Below are 21,914 nucleotides of genomic sequence, written 5' to 3'. Positions count from 1 at the left end.
TCTCAGGGATCGAGCAATTGAAAATTCAATGACAAAAATAATATAAGAAACGAGATAAACTTGAAATGTTGTTACTTATACCACAAAGGTTTTTTTTGTTTTTTTTAAAGTACTGAATAGATAACGTCTTAGAATACTGGATAGGTTTTAGCCTTTTTTATAAAATGAAACATGTAAAAATGGCCCCCTGCATTCTTTGATTGGTCAGTATTCAGTGTAAAAAGTTTGAACACCCTTGCCCTGTAGAATATCTCAAGAGTGACTAAATGACAGGCTACATGTTTATCTTAAACGCTAGCTGTAGTTGAGGTCTCTAGGAATATGATTATAAACTATAAAAGAACAATAAGGTGGTCCATTGTTATATGATATTCATTTTAGGCTGTGCCTGAATTCTGCCTCAGTTGTTGCCATGATGTATGTAACTATTGACTACACAATAATAACAATTGAATCCCCCCGTATCCTACAGAGTGGAGCCCTGTTTTATGTGAGTAGAATGTAGTTTTTCCACTTGACTCACCTCACTTACAATAGAAAAAGGCTTTTTACCCTCTCTGTTTCCATTCCCTCTTTTACTCACAGAAATAGCTATTAACGCTTCTACATGGCATTAAGCTGCGCTATAGATGCTTTCTATCCTCATTCATCCACTTGCTGTGGTTAAGCGTTAACGTTTTCACAGCATGGGCTGTAATTTCCGCTCATGGCGTTGAGTTTGATTCGCTTTTTATAGAAAACTCACAACTGCAAGACTTCTGGTGTGACGGCTGTATTAATCTTTTGGGCTCCTACGGCATTTAGCACATTTCCAGTGGAACCTCGAAAGGTCGTAAAATTTGCTAGACCAAAATGATGTGGGGTTGTGCCAGTAATTGACTAGCAACAGTCAGAAGGAGTTATTGTCATGCCAAAGCACAAAGACTTGTGCCGGTTCTGTGTAAAATGTAAAAACGGGTAAATGGCTCTTATGTTGTAATTTTTTCAACCTGTAATGTTACCTGCTCGTACTAGCCATTGCTAGTAATACGGCACCCTCTCTATTTGTCATTATATTGAAGAGTAGAGGTGGGAAATGATAAGATATTTATAATTTCGATTCCATATTCGATTCTCCTTTGCGATTCGGTTATTTATCGACTCTCTTATAAATTATCACTTGGATAAAGGATAACAGGTTGATTAGCATCAACTTTGTTTAGTTAACAAGAAGACAAGTTCACAATTTAGGGATGTAACAATAAACGGTAATAATGATAACCGCCGTTAAACTCCCGACGGTTAGTATTGCCGTTTTAAATAAAAATTATCGAAAAACTGTGATTGATAACTACACTTTAATAAACTCATGGACTGACTGGCGCCAGCTCGCTATCTTAAATGCTAACATGAAAACAAGAGACATTCATGTTTTTCTCCATTAAGAAATTACATACCCAATCTAAGCTATTCAATTGTGTATATTAAACCAACAAGCTGTGCTCTCTTAGTGATCGTTCTATCTTAAGAAGAATACGAGACAGAGGACCGCTGAACAGAGTAGGATGCCACAACGCCCCCCAGAAATAATTAATAATAATAGATTTTATCTGTTGCGCAGTTTTCATTTAAATACATCTTAAAGTGCTGAAGTACAAACCAATATTTAAAACATTAAAAGCTTAGCTATTAAAACAGATTAAATACTAAGACTAAAACACTATCAGTGATGCATAAGAAACACAAAACATACAAAGTAGTGTCTTTTCTAACAGTGTGTCTATTTATTTTAGTTATTTAAAGAAAATAACTTTCAGTATGTGTATAGGTACTTATTGAGCGTATTCAACAATACTATAATGATAAGCTTGATCATTTTGGTAACAATGAAATTTTAATATCGTTAAATCCCTATTACAAACACAACAGTGAGATCTTAAGAGGCCCACAGCCTTCAGAATTGCATTTTTTTTTAATCTATAAATAATATTAATATTCTACTATAGAAATAAACAAAAAGTATTCTTTTGAAAATAATATATAAGCTGACCACTCAAAAGTAAGTAAAACCACTTCAGCCAGTGACAAATACAGTTACAAATACACTTAAATTGTGCCTGCATTAATGTTTATCAACATTTCATGGTCATATTAGTGGGGGTTTTTTACCTCATTGAAACACTCCCAATTTGTTGGTGTATAATGTTTATTTAGACAATATAGACTCCTGCATTAGTTTATCCTACTTTTAAGCTCATGATTGTTCTTGATTTGAAGCCAGATCATTTTTTTTAAGCAAGGCCTCCAAAATCTCCCATCTTTTGGAGTCCCAGCTGCTCAGGATGAGTTCCCCACATTGATTGATTGATTGAATTATTTATTTCAAACCTGCACAGTACAACACACACTTTTTTTTTTAAACATTTTGGCAGGGACATTTATGCAAGGCTTGAAAAGCAAAAACATCATCAAAAACATCAACTTGGTCTTGGCCGAATTTAAAACACTTTGTATCATTTCCAAGATGTGGCCTTTTACTCGCTTTATAGATAAGGGAACATTTCTCTGACCTCCAGAGCAGATGTTTTACCACTGAGTACACATCCTCAACTGGCCTCAACCCCGTGGAAAGATTTACTGATCCTCTTTAACTGTTCTCAATCTGTCCAGAAGACTGCTTTGTGGCCTGCCAAACTGCCTGTGCTGCGGGGAGACACAAACTTGTAGCTAAGGCAGATATATGCAGAATGTGATTGAATAATTAGAGGGGCTGCTTTGGCCGCAGAAGGAGTGTCCGTAAAAAGCAATAACAGCTGTACGACAATTGGCCTCCTCAAGTGGAAGAGTCAATTGTCAGACAGACTCCCCTTGCACCAGTAATGTGGGTCATCTAAATTGGACCCCCTCTGTGCTTTATAATCGGCTTGTTTTTTTTGTTTGCGCAAATGTAAAAACACACATTTAGGTTTGTATTTAACAATCCAAATGAGGATCATTTTGTTAAGTAAAAACAGTTAACTGGAAATGAACTAGTTTTAGCAAAGTGTGCTTCTACCTTAAAAGTATGAATCATCTTCCCAAAGCTCCTCAATGCTAATTCCTTATTTTATGTAAAAAATTGCCCTTTTAAGCTTCAGCCCTTTTTAAAATTTGGTCAAAATATTCCTCAAAAATGATGTTGCAGAAGAAAAAATATCTTTCACTCAGCAATTTTGGATTCTCTGGTCAGGATTAAGCTCACAATGTGGTTTGAATGGAAACAGTAATGGTCCACATGTTTGAACAGCTGCACGAATAGCCTATTTATTTATTTAGCCTCTCAAAGTGTCCCGTCCGACAGACTGTTCATGGAAAATGTCTGTTTTGTCTCTGCAAGAGACAGCCAGTATAAAAAACTAAAAAGTTGCCCATTATCTATTTTCTGTACAAGTAATTTACAAGCAAAAAATATGATGTGCAAAATTAAATCACTTGTTTTACTATTTAGCAGATCTGATATAAGAAACATAATATATTCAACACGTAAAGTACAAAGTATTTGTAAATTGACAATTTGAAAAAAAATATATATATATTATTTTTAGTTATTACACTTGCTTTATCTCACCTTTTTCCCCCTTCAATATTTTTTATTTTAGTCATTTTTTTTCTCTAGATATAAAGCAACTGCTTTAAAAAAAAAAAAAAAGAAAATTATTTTGATTATGAAAACAAAATAATCATAAAAATGCTAACTATGCTTACAGTTGGATCACGATTATTACTCATCACTCTAAGTTGATTAAATATTCCCAAAAACATTTTAAGGTTTTCTATTTCTATGCTTAAATGAAGTCTGTGTCTAATTTAGTTTAATAGCCTTATTTTCGGAATGGATATTAATGTTGTGAATGGAGGAACATTTATTGTTGCATTTTGTTATTTGTTTTGTTATGGCCTACTTTTTCTCACTGTTGTCATAATCAAACTTTGTTTTGCATACTTGCACTTGGAGATTGTGTGTGTGTCTTTTGGTTTGAAACACATGCCCTCCAGATGTCTGCTGTCAGTCTGCATGGAACCTTTTTTTCTTTTCTTGGAACGTTGATGAATCAGTTTTATTTAATTTTATTTTGCTTGTTGGTCTTTTGTTTTAATAATTGCTGTAACAAGACTGTTTTCTTCCAGGGTGAACTGGAACGTCAGCTTTTACAAGCCAACCCCATCCTTGAATCATTTGGCAATGCGAAGACGGTGAAAAATGACAACTCGTCGCGTTTTGTGAGTGCGGAAGAAATGTATATTTGCAATGTCACATACAGCAACTTCAAATATAAGCTCTGTGTGTGATTCTAACTGTTTACTAAGATTGATGTGAATTTTGAAAATTGCTTGTCTTATGCACATCCTGAGGCTTCCATTTTGTGTTGCAGGGAAAATTCATCCGGATCAACTTTGATGTCACCGGTTATATTGTTGGAGCCAACATTGAAACATGTATCCTTTTTTGGAGGGATTTATTAAGTCGTTTGAAGTTATGTTGTCATATAAATAAGAATAATGGAGTAGAATGTAAGGTTTATTGTCATCAAACTTGGGAGCATGACAAAATTACAGTACAGTAAATTATCAATCAAAGTTTACTTATATAGCCCTAAATCACTAGTGTCTCAAAGGGCTGCGCAAGCCACAACGACATCCTTGGCTCAGATCCCACATTTACTAGTAATGCTGACCGTTCATTGTTTTCCTTTGACTACTTAATTGTCAAGACTTACTGGAAAAATCCAGAGCTATACGCCAGGCCAAAGATGAACGCACATTTCACATTTTCTACCAGCTTCTCGCCGGAGCTGGTGAACACCTCAAATGTGAGTATGCAACATAGAGATTAATATTCTGCTCCTCTCTCTGTCACTCATGTTGAACACTGCTGCAAAACAAAATATTACGCAAAGATTTCCTTGATATATATACAGTATATATATATATATATATATATATATATATATATATATATATATATATATATATATATATATATTTATATATATATTTTTTTTTTTTATATATATATATATATATATATATATATATATATATATATAAAAATACCACTAAAGGTTTGTATTAAAACACATGCAAAGTTGATAGCGCACACAAACTGATCGACTAAGCTTGTACGCATATATATATATATATATATATATATATATATATATATATATATAAATACCACTAAAGGTTTGCATGTATTAAAAGACATGCAAAGTTGATAGCGCACACAAACTGATCGACTAAGCTTGTGCACATATATATATATATATATATACATACATACATACATACATACATACATATATATATATATATATATATATATATATATATATATATATATATATATACATACATACATATATATATATATATATATATATATATCTTTATAACCATATTATATACCATCAACATAAAGTGAAGCACAAGCTTTATGGGCACTACAGTTTTCTTTGTTTAAATGAAAAAAAAGTATGTTAATTAAATGCAAAAATAATTTGAATTAGTGGTGCAGTACATCGTTGGACAATCTTGACCAGTATTTTAAGTCAAAGCATAATAATTGTCTTACATAAATGTACCAATGAGTGCTTTAAGTACAAAGTGCTTATGTACGGTACTTTTTTTAAACCTTTATTTTGTTAGCCCAGTCAGACCAGATGTTGCGAACAGTTCTGTTGTTATGAAGGCTGGAAGCAGGATAGAATAGATTTGATTAATCCCACAATGGGGAAATTATGTGGTGGCAGTGCAGATACAGAAAGTCCACAAAAATAAGGTAAAAAAAATCACAATAAAAAAGAGGGAAACATCCAAGAACATAAAATACATTAAAAGTGCACAGAGCTGATGCAATCAGCTGCCACTACATCAGAGCCATTTCTACATACTATAGGATAGACTTTTTTTTTTTAAATGTATCCCCCAATGGGGAAATTACCTTTAGTTTAAAGCTGCTGTCGTGTCTGTACATTAACCTTGCGTTGGTTGTCTCGTTCATGACAACATAAGCCGAAAAGATGTGTTGCAGGTGTACGGGTTGTCATAGCTAACTAACATCAGCTTCATAGTAGATTCGCAGATTTAGCCAATATTTTAAGTGGCTGTCTTGTCATTGTTTACTTCAGCAAAGCGGTGAGTACAATGCAAAAAACAAGGAAGACTACGAGAGAGCACAGTACCGTGGCAGCCCCTAGATTACCAAGCTTTACCCTCATGATGATAGCGTTTCGGTCACATTTATGTGAATTTCCATGATAGGTTTTAGTTTTTATTGGCCAATTCCGTGATTCCGTCCGCAAGTCTGTTTACGTGGAAATCATGGTGCCCTACTTTGCCTCACAATGTGCACGTGTATGTTCAGAACTACTGATTAGTAATACAAAGAAAAAACACATGTGCTCTGAACCGTGTTAGGTCAACCGAACAGTTCCGTTTTTTCCCGTAAACCGGTCCATCCCTGCTTCTAACGGGTGAGAGCAGTTTGGGAAAGGTTCTTGTCCGTTCAACATGAGTGTGCCACAGTGCTCAAAGCAAGGTTCCTAAAGGCAGCATCCCAGTTTTGGCACCCCTCCATGTCCTTGCTCCTTAAAGTTCCTCTGTTCTTCCATCCACAGCTGACCTGCTTTTGGAGGGATTCGGCAACTACCGTTTCCTGTCTAATGGCAACATCCCAATCCCGGGCCAGCAGGATAAAGACAACTTTCATGAGACCATGGATGCCATGCACATCATGAGCTTTTCCCATGAGGAGATCTTAGGTATATGTTCCATTATTGTTCGATTTACTGTACCTGTTCTTTTGTTACTATACTCAACCCTGTATAAATTAATCATCAAATCTTATTAACATGTTTGGAGTTTAACGTGTACATACTTTTACAGAAGCAAATAAAATGTTAGTCTGAATCAGTATGCAAAGGAAATGTAAAAAATAATGTAAATTTTTACACTAAAATGTATGTTTCTTTGGTTTATGTTCATAGCCATGTTGAAGGTGGTGTCTTCAGTGCTTCAGTTTGGAAACATTGTGTTTAAGAAGGAAAGGAACACAGACCAGGCCTCCATGCCTGATAACACTGGTAAGCATGTTTAATTTTTAGTATAACCAGAAAAAAAAAGTGAATTCATGTGCCTCTTGTTAATTTAGGTACTATTTGTACACTAGTTTCAATATCAGTCAACACCAGGCTTGGACATAATTCTGAATCTGCAATTTTTATTTAAATCATGTGTACAGTTGAAATTATACTGTAACCACTCCACTGGATGTTGAATTGGAATATGACTCGGAATTAGAGGAAGGGGAATTATTGTAAAATCTTTGAAATTCAGAGAAATTTCTTATAGCCGAGCAATTCTTATTTGCAATGATTCTTAATCGATTAAAAAAAAAAAAAGAAAGCGATTTCTTATTTATTTATTTTTACTTTTTTTTTTTGTCTTGTCCAGCCACTCAGGCAAATCATATTGTTGATGTAGATGCCCATATCTGCTGTACAGATTTACTTTAGAAAAGAGAAGTGCGGGATATGTCTCTTGTTTCCTTATTTGTATTTGACTTTATTAAATGTTTGGGTAGAATTTTATTGAAAAAAAAAAGTTTCTTTTCAGTAATTTAGAAAGTTATCAGAGCTGTTTATCTATTTTATGGTGTAATATAGTTAATCATTGAACTGATACCCAATGTTATTAAAAAAGTTTAAAAAAAAATCATTTTGAGTCGAGAATCGAATCGTAACCCCCAAGAATCGAATCAAATTGTGTGGTGCCCAATATTCACAGCCTTAATATACATAATGTATATACATATACATATATGTATGTGTGTGATATATATATTTATATTTAGGGGTGTGCATCTCTACCTTAAATGGTGATCCGATATGCACCCCGATACATGAGTTACGATACGATTCAGTAACAATACTGATACGAGTGTATCATGCATCATGTCAGAACAATGTCGTGTTTTTAAATTGAGACAGACAAAACAGGCGGTTTCTGTGTTAATTATGAGCCAATAGTCGAACTATCAACTTCTAAGCATTGCAATCCATAAACTTTACAAAAAAAAGGTGTAAATAAAACACTTTTGGTAAAGCTAACAGGTATTTTCTGTTGTTTGCTCAGATAACAACAATAAAAGCAAAGCGCTACATCAAGCAGGGGTGTTATAACCCCACAGTAACACATGTGCAAGATCCAATTAAGTGCCACCACGTAAACTAAACAGCAGCTTTAGCGTAGAACAGGGGTCCCCAAACGTTTTGAATCGGGGGCCGCATTGGGTTAAAAAAAATTTGGCCGATGTCACGTTATGGATGGGCATTTTTAGAAAATATGATTTGCCTGAGTGGCTAGGAAACACAGAGAGTAACAAGCGGTGGAAAATGGATTAGAAAGGACAAATTAAAAAATATATATATTAAAATAAAATGTATCTTGGGACTTCCCGCGGGCCGGATTTTGGACCTTGGCGGGCCCCCCTGGTGTAGAAGCTCAAATACTTTTCAAAGTGCCATTCTGCTGCTTACTGTGCAGCTACAGTAGGTATTTATCTTTAGCAGAATGAATAATGTAGTAGTTGGTGTGATTACCTTGCAGAGTTGTGGCTAAGTTGGGGCTGGAAGTCTTTCAAATCCGTGTCCTTGTCTTGCCAGTTGCCCGCTCTGCTAGTATTAGCATCCCTAGATCCCTCATTTCCAGCTTGAGTGTTTTCATGCCGTCAGAACAGGTGGGGGCTCAGATTAGTTGTGCTGCCGCTACTTTATCGCTGCTTTTCAAACGTTACACATGGCCGTACTTTTATCCAACTGACCATTCTTTTAAAAAAAAGAAAATCTGAACGTTTACCACACTTTAGATTTAATATTCAAGGGTGCATTGTCTGTAAACTCTTCTGGTGTTGCCTGCCATGTTGCTCTGTTGTTGTCAGTCACAAACGAGAACGTTACTCTCATATTACATCATCACAGAAGTCTTGCTAGATTAGAGCAGCCGTATTTTGTAGCAGAGCACTAATCAACTGATTCATGACTTTCCAACCGGGCATCAGCCGATCCATACTAGATATAGATCAGAAGCTCGCCAAACGATGTATTCATATTTCTAAAGTTAAAATCGGTTTTCAATTTGTACCGATTAATTTTTGCACCCCTAATATATATGTTAGGGCTACACACAATTTTAAGCATTAGCAAAGATTTGAAATACACCAAAATTATAGTATTAATGGTAGTATTAACTGTTTTAAGACGTTGATCTGACACTGACCTTGATTTCCCTCCCCCTCCCCATTAAAGGGTATTGATTTACTTTATGAGACACAGATGGAGGACGTTGACATAGCTGCTGCCTGATATGCATTAAAGCGCACAACTTTTTCCGCATATTTTTCAACTCATTTCCACTTTTCCTGGCACCTTTTGCATTCTGATCCTTACCCGTTGAGCAGAAGGACGTTGATTTATGTTTTTTCTCTCCCTGAACTTTGTCAACCTGCTATTAAAGCCCATTATTGTGAAGATTTACTCCTGAAGGAAATGGGGCCCAGTTCCTCCACATGTGGCCCTTTTAGAAGAGAGAGACAGAGGCAGACTGATCCTAATGCCAATGATGTCGTTCTGCAAAATATTCCCAAATGTGTCAAGCCTGATCTCGGGAATGTTTTTTTTCTTTTTTAAGAAGAGGTTAGCTGTCTGATTTAGACAGTGTCTTGCATGTAGTATTTTCCATCATTTCCGAGCCAAAAAAATAGAAAATTTGCTTGGTATTGCAGATAAAAAAGTGAAATCTATCATACAGTTAGATTAAAATCATCCATCCATCCATTTTTTCTACCGCTTATTCCCTTCGGGGTTGCGAGGGGCGCTGGAGCCTATCTCAGCTACAATCAAACGGAAGGCGGGGTACACCCTGGACAAGTCGCCACCTCATCACAGGGCCAACACATATAGACAGACAACATTCACACTCATATTCACACACTAGGGCCAATTTAGTGTTGCCAATCAACCTATCCCCAGGTGCATGTCTATGGAGGTGGGAGGAAGCCGGAGTACCTGGAGGGAACCCACACAGTCACGGGGAGAACATGCAAACTCTACACTGAAAGATCCCGAGACTGAAATTGAACTCAGGACTACTCAGGACCTTCGTATTGTGAGGCAGACGCACTAACCCCTCTTTCACCGTGCTGCCCAAAATCATATACCGTATTTTTCGGAGTATACGTCGCTCCGGAGTATAAGTCGCACCCCCTGCCAAACTATAAAAAAAACTGCGACTTATAGTCCGAGAAAATACGGTACATGTATGTGTGTGTGTGTGTGTGTGTATATATATATATATATATATATATGTATGTGTGGGGGAAAAAAATCACAAGACTATTTCATCTCTACAGGCCTGTTTCATGAGGGGGGTACCCTCAATCATCAGGAGATTTTAATGGGAGCATTCGCATACCATGGTTTATGTGCCCTATATAAACCATGGTATGCGAATGCTCCCATTAAAATCTCCTGATGATTGAGGGTACCCCCCCTCATGAAACAGGCCTGTAGAGATGAAATAGTCTTGTGATTTTTTTTCACACACATACATATATTGCGCTCTACTACGGTATCGAGCACTATTTTTTGGATAACCTTATTAACGTAACATATTATGGTGAGAGTCATTCAAATAACTATAACATACAGAACATGCTATACGTTTACCAAACAATCTGTCACACCTAATCGCTAAATCCGATGAAATCTTATACGTCTAGTCTCTTACGTGAATGAGCTAAATAATATTATTTGATATTTTACGGTAATGTGTTAATAATTTCACACATAAGTCGCTCCTGAGTATAAGTCGCACCCCCGGCCAAACTATGAAAAAAACTGCGACTTATAGTCCGAAAAATACGGTAGATTAATTTTTTTTACAGTTGTCAAATAAGCCATTATGTCTCAAGTCATTACTACACTTATATACATATGTGGCCTCTTTACATTTGAATGCAAATAAGCGTTGTGTCACGTTCAGTTGTCGTCGTCGCGATATAGAACCCCACAAATGCAGAAGCCGGAGGCAGCGTGCAGGTTGAAAAGTATTTACTTTTATAAAAAAAACTAATCCAAATAGAGTGCAGCACAGAAAATGTGCACAAGAAGCACAGGGAAGCTGTGTGCGGAAAATTGAGCACATTGAATTGTATAGAAACCCTCTGATGGTCATTGGCAGCATGTGAGAAACATAATCGCGAATCACCCACAGGTGATGAGAACAGGGTTTGAAAGCAGGGGTGAAGTTGCTGCAAGCCAACATACACAGAACAGGAAGTGGGAATATAACAAGAGCCCCAAACTGGAAACGAACCCAAAAAAAAAGGAAATCTATGTCACCCTAAAACCAAGCTTGTAAAGTAGACATGACCTAAGGGTACATCAATTGCATTGATGTGCCTTCTTTCACACTTTTTCCCAGCTGCTCAGAAATTGTGTCACCTGTTGGGCTTGAGTGTCATGGAGTTCACCAGAGCAATCCTTTCGCCAAGGATCAAAGTGGGAAGAGACTATGTCCAGAAAGCCCAAACTAAAGAGCAGGTTGGTCATTAAATGTTCACAATTGTACTAAACAAGAATGTAACATATTTATTTAAATGTTCTCACTTATGACAACTACTTGATCCAGGCTGACTTTGCAGTGGAGGCCCTGGCTAAAGCGACTTATGAGCGTTTGTTCCGTTGGCTAGTACATCGAATTAACAAAGCTCTGGACAGGACCAAACGACAGGGGGCCTCGTTCATTGGCATCTTGGACATTGCTGGGTTTGAGATTTTCCAGGTTAGATGTTTGGTACAGCAGAAATTAGTTGAAGCCAGCATCGACAGTTTTTTCACAATAAATCACTTGTGTTTGCTCTTCATATGTTTGCAGCTTAACTCCTTCGAGCAGCTGTGCATCAACTACACCAACGAGAAGCTGCAGCAGCTCTTTAACCACACCATGTTCATCCTGGAGCAAGAGGAGTACCAAAGGGAAGGTATCGAGTGGAGCTTTATCGACTTTGGCCTCGACCTGCAGCCTTGCATTGACCTCATTGAGAGACCGGTCAGTACTGTCAATTAGACACAAAATCTTACATTTGATTCAGATGAGTGACTATACTTGCAAAAGAGGCATGGGGGGGGGCTGTGTCACTAAACTTCTGCTCTGCATTAATTCCTTCAGGCAAACCCTCCTGGGGTGTTAGCTCTGCTGGATGAGGAGTGCTGGTTCCCCAAAGCCACAGACAAGACCTTTGTTGACAAGCTAATCCAGGAACAGGGAACACACACCAAGTTCCAGAAGCCGCGACAGCTTAAAGACAAAGCCGACTTTTGTATCATCCACTATGCTGGCAAGGTATGCTTGGAATGAATCATAGACGTGTTTAAAAAGAACTCAAGAAGTTAAGTGGTTTCTTCTGTTGTACCCATAATGTTTATTTTCCTACCTAATTGTCCGTAAGTGGAAAGTTGCTGCTGGTCAGAGCTAATCTGACGCAAGATTCCCCCATGGTGGAAATTGAGGTGAATTACTATGAGTGGATTGGGACTTTGCTAGTGGTGTTATGCAATACAACGCAGAAAGACCTGCTGAAGAGGACATCTGCTTAACATTATGAGGACGGCGTCTTATGCAACAACCTTAGAAAAACCACAAAGATGTGAGACTTTGTGCTGCGGGGGGAAAGAATGCTCAAGCACACAGCCACGTCCCCAAATGTTCATTATTGGGAATGCACAAAATAAATGATTTAGTGGCAAGTGAAGAATTTGCTATGATGGCTGTATTAAGTTTTTGAACATTCATGACTCCATCAGATATTTCTGCAATGTCTGTCTTGTCTTGATACGTATGCTTTTACGGTAACTTTGCATTTCACTCTTATAATTTTAAGCAGAGTGTTTTGGCATGTCACGTTAAGGCCTGGGCCGATAACAAATTTTGCTTGACGATTTATTGACCTACAAATTATTGAAGATAAACGATATTATTGCCATTGTTTTAAGAGACCTAATTAACCATTGATGTAATGACAATACATAATGATAATGCATATATATATATCCTTTCACATGCAATAAACTTGTATTTCTCGTATATTTTAATACAGTAATTGGAATTAAAACTTTTTTAAATATCCAGGTTAAATAAAATCAAACAATAACAATAAAATATACTTTGTCTGTTTAGAAAATGTTGCTCTTGAATATAAATCACAACCAAAAGCAATAAAATGTGTTACAGAGGGGGTAGAGGGCATCAAATATACACCACCAAAATAATAAATAAAATGGCTAAATAAAATATTGACAAACAAAGTTGCACTTCAGTATTGAACATGCAGGCAGAAGTAGTGTTGTAAATGTCTTAACTGACAAATAAGTAAGGACATTTTTAAATAAAACATGCAGCATACCAATATAAACACTACAGTATAAGCAGATGTGTTAACAGGACGTATGAAAAGAAAACTTAAATCCGGCAGATTCCGAGTGAGAAAACACCGACATGACATGACAACATGACAAATGTCCGTTTGCAGCACTTTAAGAAATGCTCGCTTTGTAACAGTACGAAATGGTATTAGATGTATTTAACCACACAATGAGCACACACTATTTTGCAATGTTTTGTTTACACTGACCTGGCTTGTTCACCAAACGCGAAGTGAGTGTTGATAGGCTGATCTTGTTCCAAATGTTTAAAATGCAATATTCCCACACTGGTGTGGCGGCATTTTGTTTTGTGATCATGTTGTCCATGTTAGCTGCTACACGCTAAGTAATGAAAGTTATGATGAAAAACGATGATTGCAAAGCGAAACGCCCCTGTGTGGGTATATTTCATCTTCAAACTGAATGAGCAACATGAGTCCATCAACATGGAAGAAATAGCAAGTATGCTGTGATGCCACATGGCAACAAAAAAGACAACAAGACGAACCACCCGGCACTTTTTTTATAACTGTGGAAGAAACAGCACATCAAGATTTTTGCTAGCAGAGATTCAGAGTCCATTTTATTTTTATGTTTGTTTACCTATTTACGATAATTAAGTTATTGACCATCCAATTACAGTGGTAAAAAATACGACAGTAATGAAAAATAGGTTTATTGCTTTTGAAAGGGTACTTGCATTATTATTATTATATATTATGATTACATTAGTGCTTAATTTGGCCACAGTTACTTTTCAACTACGGTATTCAACATTATCATTGTCAATGCTTACATGTGGGGCGGTATAGCTCGGTTGGTAGAGCGGCCGTGCCAGCAACTTGAGGGTTGCAGGTTCGATCCCCGCTTCCGCCATCCTAGTCACTGCCGTTGTGTCCTTGGGCAAGACACTTTACCCACCTGCTCCCAGTGCCACCCACACTGGTTTAAATGTAACTTAGATATTGGGTTTCACAATGTAAAGCGCTTTGAGTCACTTGAGAAAAAGCGCTATATAAATGTAATTCACAATTCACTTCACTACATCCATCCATCCATCCATTTTCTACCGCTTATTCCCTTTGGGGTCGCGGGGGGCGCTGGAGCCTATCTCAGCTACAATCGGGCGGAAGGCGGGGTACACCCTGGACAAGTCGCCACCTCATCGCAGGGCCAACACAGATAGACAGACAACATTCACACTCACATCCACACACTAGGGCCAATTAAGTGTTGCAATTGCTTTTTATTTATTCAAGATTATCATTGTCAAATGCTTACAGACAGTTGTATGTTTTTGACTATACAGTATATTATAAAGATCTGCAGTAAGACATGGGCATTAAAATTGTTTTAAGTTGCATTAAACAGGCATTAAAAAGTAATTAAATTAGATTTGCTGATACCTGCAGAAACCCTGTAATACATTTTGCTGTACGATATACCGTCCCACAAATTATAGCCGATAAACGATGCTATTGTCAGGATTATTTTGAAACCAAATTAATGTAATGTACATGTAATACAATGATAATATATAATACTAATCCAAGTAACCCTTTTAAATGCAATATACCGATATTTTTCATTAGTATTTCATACCACTGTAAGTGGAAGATCAATAAACTTTAATTATCCTAAATAAGTAAACAAACAAAAAAATAAAACAGACTCTCAATCTCTTTTAGCAAAAATTGCTTCTTAAAGTGCAATTGGAAAAACTGGGTCGGCTGTTTTTTTTTGTTGCCATTACTTTCCATCAAATAGACACAATATACTTTCTTGGCAGAATCATTTAGGAGACCCTCTGGCGATACTCTCTCTGATTGGTCAAAAGCCTCTCACGTGACTACAGAGCGCCATGTTTGCTACCAGCTTTGAAACCAAGTTGGCCATACTCTCTCTATACACGGCTCTTATCTGAGAAACTAAGCGATTCAATTGTGCACGTTGAACCTACAAGATTTGCACTCTTAGAACAGAGTGATCGTTCTATACTCAGAGGTATACGACCTGGAGGTGTCAACAACGGGAAATTAACTTAACATAAAACGGCCGTGCTACGCTCGCTTTGCTTTTGTCAATAAAAAACATTCTAAATCCTTTATATAAAAAAAATAATGGGTTATACTTGTTTAATGCTTTTCTAACTTCAAGGTACTCAAAGCGCTTTATAAATTAAAATAGAAGATAAACATATTTAAACACTAAAATACCAACAATATGGCTATAAAGAAGCCAAAACCATATGTAATGTTTATTAAATTGTATATTGTGTCTATTTATTTAATTTTAAATAAAACATGGTTTAAAGTTGTCAGTGTGTGTATAAGTAGCCTAGTTTCTGAGCAAATTTAACAATACCGTGATAAAAAATTATGATAATAATAATAATAATGGATTACATTTATATAGCGCTTTTCTACAGAGAAGTGAGAGCCCATCATTCAATTCACTCCACATTCACACATTGATGGTGATAACCATGATCATTTTGTTTACACTAACCATGATGTAAAATCGTTACATCCTGAGTTCAGGACTATGTGGAATGTAGATTGCCTTTATGTCATTTAGGCTTTATTTACACTGGGCCGGTTTGCTCTGTTAAATGCCATTATACAAAGTGGTGGTTATCATTCATATTTTGTCTAGGTATTCCCATACATGCATAATAAATACTATTATTAAATATTTGATCATTTATTATTTAGCTTGATTGCCCTCACTGGATTAATAAAGCGTGTCAGTTAATACACATTTGGCATCATCCCTAAGGTGGACTACAAGGCAGATGAGTGGTTGATGAAGAACATGGACCCCCTAAATGACAACGTGGCCACGCTTCTGCATCAGTCCACAGATAAATTTGTGGCAGAGCTGTGGAAAGATGGTGAGTCATGTTACTATAATGACAAGGAATTCCTCTGAATAATTTGCCAAAAAAAGCGCTACATTAACAAATAACTGCCTGGTCTGCCTTGCTCAGCCAAACGTATCCCCTCTCTGTCTCTCTTTGTGTTATAGAGATTCAGACCATTCAAAGGGCTTCATTCTATGACAATGTCACTAGTCTGGATGAGCCAGCAGGTGAATGACGGGGTAGTGGCATAGCAGACCTGGGCCAAAATAATAGTGCAATTGTGAAAACAACATCCCTAAAGCAGGTTGAACTGCCAGCCTGATACTGGTTATTATATTTTAGCCCAGATCTGGCGGATCATTTGTTTCATGCTTCTGGCAGTGCCACCATTTGCTTCCAGGCTGCATGGCTCCTTGTCTTGGCCATAAGCAGTAGAACTAAGCCCTAACTCAAGTATAGCATAGCTGCCTTTAGCTGAACTAGTGTGCTTTTGTCTTCTGTTATGGGTCTTGTGGTTATTATGACCAATTGCCCTAAAGCAAGCTTTTAGGATGTAGCGTAGTTGTTTGGGGTCTGCAAGCTCATTTTGTGTTCTTGCTCTTGTGGTGTAGTGACTATGCATGAGGTAAATTAAGGTCTTGACTGAGGTCAAAATTTAATCACATCAATTTCCCGCCTTTCTTAGTAGCAGCAAATTGACACCAGATGCCGTTTTGTGGTGTTTGTGTTGGCGCTGAGCTCAAGACGTCAGTGTTGGAGGTTTCAAACATTGCAGCAGTCTGTGATGCATTAAAGTCATGTGACTGTAATTCACCTAGTAGGGCACTAAACTGACATGCTGTGTGATTTTGGGACAGATTTAGAATTTTTCTGCTCTGTCAGTTGGTGTTGATGTAGACCAGCAAAGACCGCTGATATTTGATGTCAGGTTTTCATTTGAATGAGTCAAAACAGTACACAGTGGTCAGATGCAGTAGGTACCTTAATTGTGTTTTATTGCACCAGAGCGCTACTTGCGAACAGCCGGGAGAATCAAACTTCATTGTGTGAAGGCTAAGATGCTCAAACAAGTTTTTGCAACGAAAAATATGCCAGATCCATAGCATTTTGAGATGTATCAGCATTACCAAAAAAAAAAATATCTCCGTCTTGCTAGCATTTAGTTGCTGCAACGATTAATCGATTCATTCGATTCGAAAAAAGTTTATGTTTTTTTTTTTACACTTAAAACACTTCTTTGTGGTCTACATAACTTTAATGGTGGTTCTTTGGTCCAAATTCTGCATAGATTATGGTTTACTGAGAATTTTCAAGCCACTTTCGGACTGTCTCTTCAGAATGCACCGTTTTGTGGGCGGTGTTATTTACGTGGCTCCACTTCGACAGCGTCTTTTTTCCGCCATCTTTGGTGTAATTTTTAGCACTTCCATTGCCAATCTACTGACAGATGTAAGTTTGAACTATACGCTACTTTGTATTAGAAATGGCAACAGCGGAGGATGCATGTGCATGTACGAGCCAGTCTGCCCCACAACAAGAGGATAGCGAAAAAGGCCGGACGACAATGACGGACTCGCGCAAAGCACTTTGGGTAAATCTTTACCATTTATGAATAATCCGCTTACATCACCAATGGCAAAGACGTCACCAAAGGGGCAAATACAAACGACTCGTTTGGCCGAAGTATGAAGGAAGGCAAGATTGTTCTATAAATATATCTGCAATGCCTCTATAGTTAGATTTTTAAATTCTCGGGCCTTGTGCAGATTAGAAATACACAACAGCAAGTACCAACAGGTAAAATAAGTTAGTTTTGCATAATATACCCCTTTAAAGTTTTTTTTTCCGATTACTCGTTGAATCGATAGATTACTCAAATACTAAAACAATCGATAGTTGCAGCATTACATTTTCTAAATGTCAAATATTCGGCTATGACGTCACCCCATGTTTTGCTCATAGCCCGAAGGGTGTGTTTGATCAATTCTTACGATAGGCTGTGATGTGTTGACGTTCCCAGTCCTGAATTTCTTTCTTTGACCTCATTTTAGCATTCACTCATCGTTTCTAGAACTGAAATTTGTACCGGGGTAGTTATTTATGGTTATTCTATGCATTTAGTTTATGTCTCATGTTAGATACTTTTCCACAAGCAGCCAGAGTTAGTACTAGATCTAGGATGCCAGATTGTGTGCCTGCTGCTGTCTTACGATCATGTGTACAATAGTGCCCCTATCATCCATCTTCATTGGGCCTTGTAACTACATCACTGTTCCTCCTTCCCACCTGTTAAGTAACGCTGGCATAACTACCTCTCCCCGTCTCCCTGCACCAGTGGATCGTATCGTGGGCCTGGACCAGGTGGCAGGAATGAACGAGACAGCGTTCGGAGCCACCTACAAAACGAAGAAGGGCATGTTTCGAACTGTGGGTCAGCTCTACAAGGAGTCACTCACCAAGCTCATGGCCACGCTGAGGAACACCAACCCCAACTTTGTCCGCTGCATCATCCCCAACCACGAAAAACGAGTAAATGCATAATCTTTATCTATTTGTATTCAAGCAAGTGAAATCATGACATGTTTCATCTAGTTTGTAACCCCATTGTGAATTATTGTGACCTACCGGTAATTGTTTTATTAAGTAACTTGTATGGTTCATACGCCATCCTAAACAACTGGAGGATGCACATTGTTTTCTAGCATGCCTTTCTCAATATTATTTTTTCCTTCCAGGCAGGTAAACTAGAGCCTCACCTTGTTTTGGACCAACTGAGGTGTAATGGAGTTCTCGAGGGGATCCGCATCTGCAGACAGGGCTTCCCGAACCGTATTGTTTTCCAGGAGTTCAGACAGAGGTATCACATAAAACACCTTTTCCTAGCTGCGTTACATCGGTGGACATTTCTAGTTTAATTTTCTGTTCTCTTCTGCTGATAGATATGAAATCCTCACACCCAACGCAATCCCCAAGGGCTTCATGGATGGGAAACAAGCTTGTGAGAGAATGGTAATGTGTGTTTGCTAATACTAGGTAAACCCTTCAATGTAATCAAAGTTTTTTTTAAATTACCTTTTCTGCACGTTTTTTTCTACAGATCCACGCCCTTGAGTTGGATCCCAACCTGTTCCGCATTGGACAGAGTAAGATCTTCTTTAGAACCGGGGTTTTGGCTCACTTGGAGGAGGAGCGAGATCTGAAGATCACCGACATCATCATTTACTTCCAGTCTGTGTGCCGCGGATACCTGGCACGAAAGTGAGTAACATTAAAGGTTTCCTAATATCCAAAACCAACTTTTCATACATATTGGTGCCTGCTGTAGTGTATTTGGGATCTGTATAAGTCCTGAAAATTTCAGATCAAACTCTGGAGGGATTGCGGAGATGTTTATAAAACTTCCTTCATACTCCCTGTAAACGAGCCGTTTGGAATTAGCCCCATTGGTGACATCAGCGGATTATCCATATATGGTAGAAATGTACCCAAAGTGCTTTGCGCGAGTCCGCCATTGTAGTCTGACGTTGTAGTCAATAATCTCCTTCTTTTTTGCTATCCTCGTATTGTGGGGCAGACTGGCTCGTACATGAACATGCAACCTCCGCTGTTGCCACTTCTAATACAAAGTAGTGTATAGGTTGAACCTCATAATCTTTCAGTCGACTTGACATGGAAGCTCTAAAAACTACAACAAAGTTGGCGGGGAGAAGACTGTCGAAGAAGAGCCACGTAAATAAGACCGCCCACAAAACGGCGCATCCTGAAGAGTGACCCTCTCTTCAGGATGCGCCGTTTTGTGGGCGGTCTTATCTTGAAGATGGTCTTAAAACTTGACCAAAGTACCAGCATTACATGTTATTTGAACCCCAATATGAAAGTTATAAAGACAACATTTGAATTAACTTAATTTAGTAAACTATTTTTGGATGGTGAAATCATATGGTTCATCTGTCTTTCTAAATATGTTTCTTTGAATAGAAGTTAAAGTCGCAAGCAGTGGTTTGACTATTTACAGGACGTACTTTAGTAGTAAAGTTCAGTGTAAGACAGATATCAAATTTTAAAAAACAGTTTTATTTATGAACCTTATAATAGGTCATTTAATTGTTGGTTAGTTAGCTAGCTAGCTAATTAGCTATTAACATAACTTATGGGTGGCTTTGTATGTCTACGCTTCCATGTGAGTGTGTATGTGTATGTCTATGTTTATGATTGCGGCCACGCACAAACAAAAACAGTGGATGACTGACAAAGATGTTCACTCTGCTCTTCTGCTACAAAGCGCAAAAAGTTTTGGGCAGATTTTCATCTACCTTTCAGGAAATGTCCAAAAGTGATTAGATTTTGAGGCTGATCCCGATCATTTCTACTATGTTACCTTTCATTTTCATTTACGAGCTTCAACTTTTGTGTCTGTCTAGGCTTGCGTTCTCCCGCCTCCCCCTCCACCCATAGAGACAAACAGAGTGCTTCACTGACAAGAGGATTCACTCTGTTTCTATCATGCCGCTATAGATAGCTTTTAAAGTTATGGGTGGATTTTGATTCAACTTTCAGCAAATGTCAGCAATAGAGATAAGGAACAAATGTTTATATTTTGCGGGTGGTTCAGATCACCGCCTGGATTTAGGACTTTTTTTTACTGTTGGGAGGTAGGACATGGTGGCGGTCTACCCTCTCCGAGTACTTTTCTAGTTTGCACTGTGTATGAGCCAACAAATGTTTTTAGCATAGCACTGTAAGTGTCCACCACCACCCAGATGTATTTGTTGTGCTTGTAAATCTAATGACTGTGTTCCGTTGAAAAATGATCTGGACAAAACTTTATCTCTCGCCAGGTCATAGCTGTCCACTCATTGATGGAACAGTGGAGCTCTTTGAGTGCATTACCAGCATGATGCATGTTAATGTAGCATATTTCCCCCACAGGGCCTTTGCTAAAAAGCAACAGCAGCTAAGCGCCCTGAAGGTTCTGCAAAGGAATTGTGCTGCCTACCTGAAGTTGCGCCACTGGCAGTGGTGGAGGCTCTTTACCAAGGTAAGAACCTTAATGCAGCTTCAGGCATGACACAGCTCAACAGCAAAGCAATGTTAGAGTCTTTACCTTTTTTTTAACTTTCCTTTTTTTCTCTGTCAGGTGAAGCCTCTGTTGCAGGTGACCAGGCAGGAAGAGGAGATGCAAGCCAAAGATGAGGAGCTGGTGAAAGTCAAGGAAAGACAGCTATTTGTGGAGACTGAGCTTGTGGATATGGAGCGAAAACACCAACAGGTAGACACGTCTGGAAATGATAAAATAGCAATAAGTTTGATAGTTTAACTATGTTTTTTTTCTGACTAGCTCGTAGAGGAGAAGACCATTCTTGCAGAGCAGCTCCAGGCGGAAACAGAGCTATTTGCAGAAGCCGAGGAGATGAGAGCTCGTCTAGCCTCTAGGAAGCAAGAACTGGAGGAGATCCTCCATGACTTGGAGTCTCGGGTGGAGGAAGAAGAGGAGAGGAACCAGAGTTTGCAGAACGAGAAGAAGAAAATGCAATCGCACATACAGGTTTGTT

General features: G+C 37.9%; 1 protein-coding gene across 2 annotated transcripts in view; it reads left to right on the top strand.

Moving 5' to 3' along the window:
- LOC133621700 (myosin-10) overlaps window positions 1-21,914 on the top strand; it is a 92,837-nt gene that overhangs the window by 43,677 nt on the left and 27,246 nt on the right. Inside the window, exons 7-25 of one of the 2 annotated variants that reach the window (XM_061983972.2) lie at window positions 473-490; window positions 4,147-4,239; window positions 4,392-4,455; window positions 4,731-4,829; window positions 6,636-6,779; window positions 7,005-7,100; window positions 11,500-11,618; window positions 11,707-11,859; window positions 11,953-12,126; window positions 12,247-12,420; window positions 16,278-16,392; window positions 16,527-16,589; window positions 18,698-18,891; window positions 19,098-19,219; window positions 19,302-19,371; window positions 19,460-19,620; window positions 21,292-21,400; window positions 21,500-21,631; window positions 21,701-21,907. In XM_061983972.2, coding sequence (XP_061839956.1) covers window positions 473-490; window positions 4,147-4,239; window positions 4,392-4,455; window positions 4,731-4,829; window positions 6,636-6,779; window positions 7,005-7,100; window positions 11,500-11,618; window positions 11,707-11,859; window positions 11,953-12,126; window positions 12,247-12,420; window positions 16,278-16,392; window positions 16,527-16,589; window positions 18,698-18,891; window positions 19,098-19,219; window positions 19,302-19,371; window positions 19,460-19,620; window positions 21,292-21,400; window positions 21,500-21,631; window positions 21,701-21,907 — 2,307 coding nt within the window. The remainder of the gene's footprint in view (window positions 1-472; window positions 491-4,146; window positions 4,240-4,391; window positions 4,456-4,730; window positions 4,830-6,635; window positions 6,780-7,004; window positions 7,101-11,499; window positions 11,619-11,706; window positions 11,860-11,952; window positions 12,127-12,246; window positions 12,421-16,277; window positions 16,393-16,526; window positions 16,590-18,697; window positions 18,892-19,097; window positions 19,220-19,301; window positions 19,372-19,459; window positions 19,621-21,291; window positions 21,401-21,499; window positions 21,632-21,700; window positions 21,908-21,914) is intronic. The other variant, XM_061983973.2, reaches the window with a different exon arrangement.

The sequence above is a fragment of the Nerophis lumbriciformis genome, linkage group LG25 (genome assembly GCF_033978685.3).
Source record: "Nerophis lumbriciformis linkage group LG25, RoL_Nlum_v2.1, whole genome shotgun sequence".
Lineage (NCBI taxonomy): Eukaryota > Metazoa > Chordata > Actinopteri > Syngnathiformes > Syngnathidae > Nerophis > Nerophis lumbriciformis.
Note: the sequence above shows the minus strand (reverse complement) of the source record. Positions and strands in the feature narration are given on the sequence as shown.